Source organism: Abramis brama (assembly GCF_963993115.1).
Source record: "Abramis brama genome assembly, chromosome: 15".
Taxonomy (NCBI): Eukaryota; Metazoa; Chordata; class Actinopteri; order Cypriniformes; family Leuciscidae; genus Abramis; species Abramis brama.
In genome coordinates, this window is record NC_139977.1 from 215,001 (window position 1) to 222,500 (window position 7,500).

The window sequence follows — 7,500 nt, forward strand, 5'->3', positions numbered from 1 at the left end:
ACACTGGACAGGATGTGGATAACAATACTGTAAAACAAATTATTACAAATAAATTGACTTTTTAAACAATAATTCCTGAATCAGCTCACGTCTAGCTCTGTCTTGGACTCGGCCAGTCTGCCGTGGTCTATGCAGTCCACCAGGAACACGATGCCATTAATGGCTGGGAGGTAGTTCTTCCACACGCGCCGAGCTGTAGAGAGAACACACACACACACACACACACACACACACACACCAGTGAGCTCAGAGGATCCGATCCACACACACACACCAGTGAGCTCAGAGGATCCGATCCACACACACACACACACACACACACACACACACACACACACCAGTGAGCTCAGAGGATCCGATCCACACACACACACACCAGTGAGCTCAGAGGATCCGATCCACACACACACACACTACTCACCCTGAGCGTGGCCACCCAGGTCAAAGGTAGTGAAGGTCATGCCAGCGATCGTCAACTCCTCTGAGGCTGAGGGAAACACACACACACACACACATCAGATCTGACTGAAATCACTGCAGTAAACACACACACACACACACTGCCCTGCCTAACACTGAGAACAGAAAGCTCGGTAAACTGTCACAGAGATATTTCAGTATACAGTCTAACACAAGATTATTCAGACACCATATCACTTTTGAGAGAGTGTATTTATATATACAAATTAAGTATACAAAGCACACACATATATTATGTAAACACAAACTTTTAATTTAGATGCGATTAATCGTTTCCCAGCACTAACAAAAAAGTAATGAAATGCAAAGTTCCCCCTATGAACACTGGCTCCTCTCAGAGCTGCAGGAGTTCTTCAGTCAGAGCGGTGACAGAACTCCTCTGCTGGGTCAGGGGTCAGGTACAGATCTCCTCTGCTGGGTCAGGGGTCAGTGACAGAGCTCCTCTGCTGGGTCAGAGGTCAGTGACAGAGCTCCTCTGCTGGGTCAGGGGTCAGTGACAGATCTCCTCTGCTGGGTCAGGGGTCAGTGACAGATCTCCTCTGCTGGGTCAGGGGTCAGTGACACAGCTCCTCTGCTGGGTCAGAGGTCAGTGACAGAGCTCCTCTGCTGGGTCAGGGGTCAGTGACAGAGCTCCTCTGCTGGGTCAGGGGTCAGTGACAGATCTCCTCTGCTGGGTCAGGGGTCAGGGACAGATCAGGGGTCAGGGGTCAGTGACAGATCTCCTCTGCTGGGTCAGGGGTCAGTGACACAGCTCCTCTGCTGGGTCAGGGGTCAGTGACAGAGCTCCTCTGCTGGGTCAGGGGTCAGTGACAGAGCTCCTCTGCTGGGTCAGGGGTCAGGGACAGAGCTCCTCTGCTGGGTCAGGGACAGATCTCCTCTGCTGGGTCAGGGGTCAGTGACAGATCTCCTCTGCTGGGTCAGGGGTCAGTGACAGATCTCCTCTGCTGGGTTAGGGGTCAGTGACAGATCAGGGGTCAGGGGTCAGTGACAGAGCTCCTCTGCTGGGTCAGGGTCAGTGACAGATCTCCTCTGCTGGGTCAGGGGTCAGTGACAGATCTCCTCTGCTGGGTCAGGGGTCAGTGACAGATCTCCTCTGCTGGGTCAGGGGTCAGGGACAGAGCTCCTCTGCTGGGTCAGGGGTCATTGACAGATCTCCTCTGCTGGGTCAGGGGTCAGTGACAGATCTCCTCTGCTGGGTCAGGGGTCAGTGACAGAGCTCCTCTGCTGGGTCAGGGGTCAGTGACAGAGCTCCTCTGCTGGGTCAGGGGTCAGGGACAGAGCTCCTCTGCTGGGTCAGGGGTCAGTGACAGAGCTCCTCTGCTGGGTCAGGGGTCAGTGACAGAGCTCCTCTGCTGGGTCAGGGGTCAGTGACAGAGCTCCTCTGCTGGGTCAGGGGTCAGGGACAGAGCTCCTCTGCTGGGTCAGGGGTCAGTGACACAGCTCCTCTGCTGGGTCAAGGGTCAGTGACAGAGCTCCTCTGCTGGGTCAGGGTCAGTGACAGAGCTCCTCTGCTGGGTCAGGGGTCAGGGACAGAGCTCCTCTGCTGGGTCAGGGGTCAGTGACAGAGCTCCTCTGCTGGGTCAGGGGTCAGGGACAGAGCTCCTCTGCTGGGTCAGGGGTCAGGGACAGAGCTCTCTGCTGGGTCAGGGGTCAGTGACAGAGCTCCTCTGCTGGGTCAGGGGTCAGTGAGAGATCTCCTCTGCTGGGTCAGTGACAGAGCTCCTCTGCTGGGTCAGGGGTCAGTGATAGATCTCCTCTGCTGGGTCAGGGGTCAGTGACAGAGCTCCTCTGCATGGTCAGGGGTCAGTGACAGAGCTCCTCTGCTGGGTCAGGGGTCAGTGAGAGATCTCCTCTGCTGGGTCAGGGGTTAGGGACAGATCTCCTCTGCTGGGTCAGGGGTCAGTGACAGAGCTCCTCTGCTGGGTCAGGGGTCAGTGACAGAGCTCCTCTGCTGGGTCAGGGGTCAGGGACAGATCAGGGGTCAGTGACAGAGCTCCTCTGCTGGGTCAGTGACAGAGCTCCTCTGCTGGGTCAGTGACAGAGCTCCTCTGCTGGGTCAGGGGTCAGTGACAGCTCCTCTGCTGGGTCAGGGGTCAGTGACAGAGCTCCTCTGCTGGGTCAGGGGCAAGCGGCAACCTCCCCGTCTCTCTCTTGAAACCAACACGGAAGTGAGTTAAACTGCAATTCATTGACTGGCCGCTTGGGCTGGCTGCAGAAGTGAGTCAAATCTGTATCTCCCTCATGTTAAAATTACCAACTTTACAGCAGAAAAAAACATGTTTACAGCCTGGATCTCTATGTGGCTTTGCTCTATACAGCTAATTTTGCCCTTCATAACAACTGTGAGGGGGGTGATTTTTTTTATAACTCATCCGTTTAGTTGATTAATATTTAAATTTAAGGGTGTGGCCACTTGAGTGACAGATGGATTGCCGCTGATGTCAATGCTAGCCGTTTGTCTGCTGTTACTAGCCGTCACGACACCTCAGCAAATGTTAGCTGCTGAACTTGCCTTCTCTGCAGTGTTTGTGCTTTTTTTCGGGATTATTTCATACAATTTAATACTTCGGTACAAAGCCCACGTCTTTGGATTCCGTCGTTATCGTTCGAGAGAACAACCAGCGCTGTATTTCAGTTGTTTTCCTCTGTGAACATGCACTAAATTTTCACATTTAAAACGTCAATAAAGGCTCGTTCGTTCTGCTCTCATGGAACAGATGGCTTATACCGGTAATATGCTTATGTACCGTCAGATGAAATCATGCAGGCGTCGGCGCTTTCTCCGTCCGTGCAATAAATGCACATGAATGAGCGCGGATTTTCTAGCGCATTTACTTGCACTTCAAAGGCAATATATCTATGGTTTAACGGTTTAACCCATTTGAGAGGCGGCCAAAATCAGAATTTAAAATGGACTGAATAAGCTCTCTACGAACTTGACGAGCGATGCCGCGCTGACGGACCATGAAAGAGTGACTGACATGTATGCACATAAATCACTGTCACACACAAACACTCTCGAAGTAATACACAGTCTCACTTGTAGCCATGTCTTTTAACTATTATAATATTTCGAAGGGCAAAAACAGGAACTTTTAATTGGCTTTACATCATCAGCTAACTCGATCACGTCGAGCTAGGTGATTTCAGATAGCCAGGCTCATATCTATGGCCAGGCTCCTCAGCTCCACTCACGCACTGTTTGCCTATTTTCTGTTATCCGGGAGTGACGCAAGGCCAAGATGGCGACGGCCGGCTCCGCCCACTTTAGGCTTCAAAAATGCTCTTCAGAAACCTACGGGTGACGTCACGGACACTACGTCCATATTTTTTTACAGTCTATGGTCAGGGGTCAGTGACAGCTCCTCAGCATGGTCAGGGATCAGTGACAGAGCTCCTCTGCTGGGTCAGGGATCAGTGACAGAGCTCCTCTGCTGGGTCAGGGGTCAGTGACAGATCTCCTCTGCTGGGTCAGGGATCAGTGACAGAGCTCCTCTGCTGGGTCAGGGGTCAGTGACAGATCTCCTCTGCTGGGTCAGGGGTCAGTGACAGAGCTCCTCTGCTGGGTCAAGGGTCAGTGACAGAGCTCCTCTGCTGGGTCAGGGGTCAGTGACAGAGCTCCTCTGCTGGGTCAGGGGTCAGGGACAGAGCTCCTCTGCTGGGTCAGGGGTCAGGGACCGAGCTCCTCTGCTGGGTCAGGGGTCAGTGACAGAGCTCCTCTGCTGGGTCAGGGGTCAGGGACAGATCTCTGCTGGGCCAGGGGTCAGTGAGAGATCTCCTCTGCTGGGTCAGGGGTCAGGGACAGAGCTCCTCTGCTGGGTCAGGGGTCAGGGACAGATCTCCTCTGCTGGGTCAGGGGTCAGTGACAGATCTCCTCTGCTGGGTCAGGGGTCAGTGACAGATCTCCTCTGCTGGGTTAGGGGTCAGTGACAGATCAGGGGTCAGGGGTCAGTGACAGAGCTCCTCTGCTGGGTCAGGGTCAGTGACAGATCTCCTCTGCTGGGTCAGGGGTCAGTGACAGATCTCCTCTGCTGGGTCAGGGGTCAGTGACAGATCTCCTCTGCTGGGTCAGGGGTCAGGGACAGATCAGGGGTCAGGGGTCAGTGACAGAGCTCCTCTGCTGGGTCAGGGTCAGTGACAGATCTCCTCTGCTGGGTCAGGGTTCAGGGACAGATCTCCTCTGCTGGGTCAGGGTTCAGGGACAGATCTCCTCTGCTGGGTCAGGGGTCAGTGACAGAGCTCCTCTGCTGGGTCAGGGGTCAGTGACAGATCTCCTCTGCTGGGTCAGGGGTCAGTGACAGAGCTCCTCTGCTGGGTGAGGGGTCAGTGACAGAGCTCCTCTGCTGGGTGAGGGGTGTGTGTGTAGTGTTCACTCACTGGGGTGTAGGGGGTGTGTGTGTAGTGTTCACTCACTGGGGTGACATCACTCCAGCCTCCCCCACCTGGTCTGCTGACCATCACTGCTTCCGCTCCATCTCCTCCTCTCTTTTTCTCCAACACACCTATAATATCACCCACTTGTAGTTCCTTTTTTCCACCTCCTACTCCATCAGTAGCCCTGCCTATTATTTTATATCCAGCTAAAGTCAATAGGATGATGGGCGGACTGAAACCAAGGAAAGCAGTGGGACCTGATGACATCAGTCCAAGGCTATTGAAGACCTGCTCTGCAGAGCTATGTGGTATTTTAACACAGCTGTTCAACATGAGTCTGCGTTTACAGAAGGTCCCAAGGTTGTGGAAGACATCTTGCCTTGTCCCTGTTCCAAAGAAAAATCATCCAACCCGCCATGCTGACTACAGACCGGTAGCACTCACTTCACATGTCATGAAGACGTTTGAGAGACTAGTGCTTCGCTACATCAGGACTAGTGTGTCAACTCAAATGGACCCCTTACAGTTCGCATATCAGCCCAACATGAGTGTTGATGATGCCCTCATTTATATTCTGCAGAGGGCTTAAACACATCTGGACACACCAGATGCATCTGTGAGGATTACATTTTTTGACTTTTCAAGTGCCTTCAATACCATTCAGCCTGGACTGCTAGGGGAGAAGATGGGAAGGATGAAGGTGGATCCATCACTGGTCTTGTGGTGTTTGGACTACCTATCCCTCAGACCACAGTATGTACGCCTGCAGAACAGTGTCTTAAGCACTGTTCTTAGCAGCACAGGGGTGCCTCAAGGAACTGTGCTGGCTCCGTTCCTGTTTACCATCTATACAGCGGATTTTCAATATAACAGACCGATGCTTCTAGCAGAAATTCTCAGATGACTCCACAGTTGTCGGCCTGATAAGAGGAGGTAAAGAGGAAGAGTACAGAGGAACACTCAACAACTTTGTGCAATGGAGTGTGGACAATCATCTCCATCTGAATACCACAAAAACCAAGGAGATGGTTGTGGACTTCAGGAGGGGGAGGAGGAGGATTCAACCAACACCTATTACCATCGAAGGCACTGAGGTGGAGCTGGAGGTGGAGTACCTTGGTGTGCAGCTTGACAGTAAGTTGGACTGGAAGAGCCATATGGAGGCGGTGTACCGAAAGGGGCAAAGTCGACTTTATTTTCTAAGGAGGCTAAGGTCATTTAATATCTGTCAACCCTTGCTCTGCAATATCTATAAAACAGTGGTGGCCAGTGCTCGGTTTTTTGCTGTGGCCTGTTGGGGAGACGGTGTCCGCACAACAGACAGGAACAGAGTGGACAAGCTCATTAAGAAGGCCGGCTCGGTGGTCGGGGCTGAACTCGAGACAGTTCAGCAAGTGGCAGGGGCCAGAACATTGAATAAACTAAAATCAATACTGGCCAACCCTGCACACCCAATTCACCACCTGAAGGTGATAAACAGTAGCTCCTTCAGTCAACTGACTGAGGCTGACTGAGACTGAGGGCACCAATGTGCAAGTCGGAGCGGTATAGGAAGTCCTTCATACCAGTCGCTATATGACTTTACAATGCACAAATATAACTTCCTTTTATTTTAATTGTTGTATTTTAACTTAACTTATGAATCTGAATATGAATATATTATGAATATGTTCTGAGTGAATGTATGGTGTTGGTTTTTTTGTCTTGATGCTGCCCTCAGGGGGAAATCATTGTAATTTCCTGCGAAGGATTAATAAAAGGATCTATTCATTCTGTAGGGTGTGTGTGTGTAGTGTTCACTCACTGGGGTGTAGGGGGTGTAGGGTGTGTGTGTGTAGTGTTCACTCACTGGGGTGTAAGGGGTGTAGGGTGTGTGTGTGTAGTGTTCACTCACTGGGGTGTAGGGAGTGTAGGGTGTGTGTGTGGTGTTCACTCACTGGGGTGTAGGGTGTGTGTGTGTGTGGTGTTCACTCACTGGGGTGTAGGGGATGTAGGGTGTGTGTGTGGTGTTCACTCACTGGGGTGTAGGGGGTGTAGGGTGTGTGTGTGTAGTGTTCACTCACTGGGGTGTAGGGGGTGTAGGGTGTGTGTGTGTGGTGTTCACTCACTGGGGTGTAGGGTGTGTGTGTGTGTGGTGTTCACTCACTGGGGTGTAGTGTGTGTGTGTGTGTGTGGTGTTCACTCACTGGGGTGTAGGGTGTGTGTGTGTGTGTGTGTAGGGCTGTCAAAATTGCTCAAAAATGACGTTCGAATATTCCCTCTAAAAAACACACGAATATACGAACTATTCGAACATCTGGTTGCGCATTTTGTCAATGACGCGCATTACGTCAATAACAGGACAAATTAATACAAAGAGACATAACTACTTGTATAGGTAGATTATTTAAGTTTAAACATATTTGACAACGTATTACCTACACAAAAACAAACAAGTAAATCTCCTAATGGCCAAGACCTTAGACCTCACTCTCGCTCGCTCACTCGCAGGCACTCTTTCTCTCTCTCGCCCTCACCCGCTGCGTTTACACACCAAACGCAAATAGAGCGTCTGGCGCGAGTGGTTTCAATGTTAAGTCAATGTAAAGACGCGTTTACGCGCGTCTGGAAGTCTTGTGGCGCGAATGAGGCATCACGCTCTCCGCG

The 7,500-nt window shown here is 51.7% G+C and overlaps 1 protein-coding gene across 1 annotated transcript in view; it reads right to left on the minus strand.

Annotated features, from left to right (window-relative positions):
* sar1b (secretion associated, Ras related GTPase 1B) overlaps window positions 1–7,500 on the minus strand; it is a 28,128-nt gene that overhangs the window by 4,838 nt on the left and 15,790 nt on the right. Inside the window, exons 4-5 of the mRNA XM_084137633.1 lie at window positions 422–487; window positions 90–193 (exon numbers count right to left, since the gene is read on the minus strand). Of these exons, the coding sequence (XP_083993759.1) occupies window positions 90–193; window positions 422–487 (170 nt within the window). The remainder of the gene's footprint in view (window positions 1–89; window positions 194–421; window positions 488–7,500) is intronic.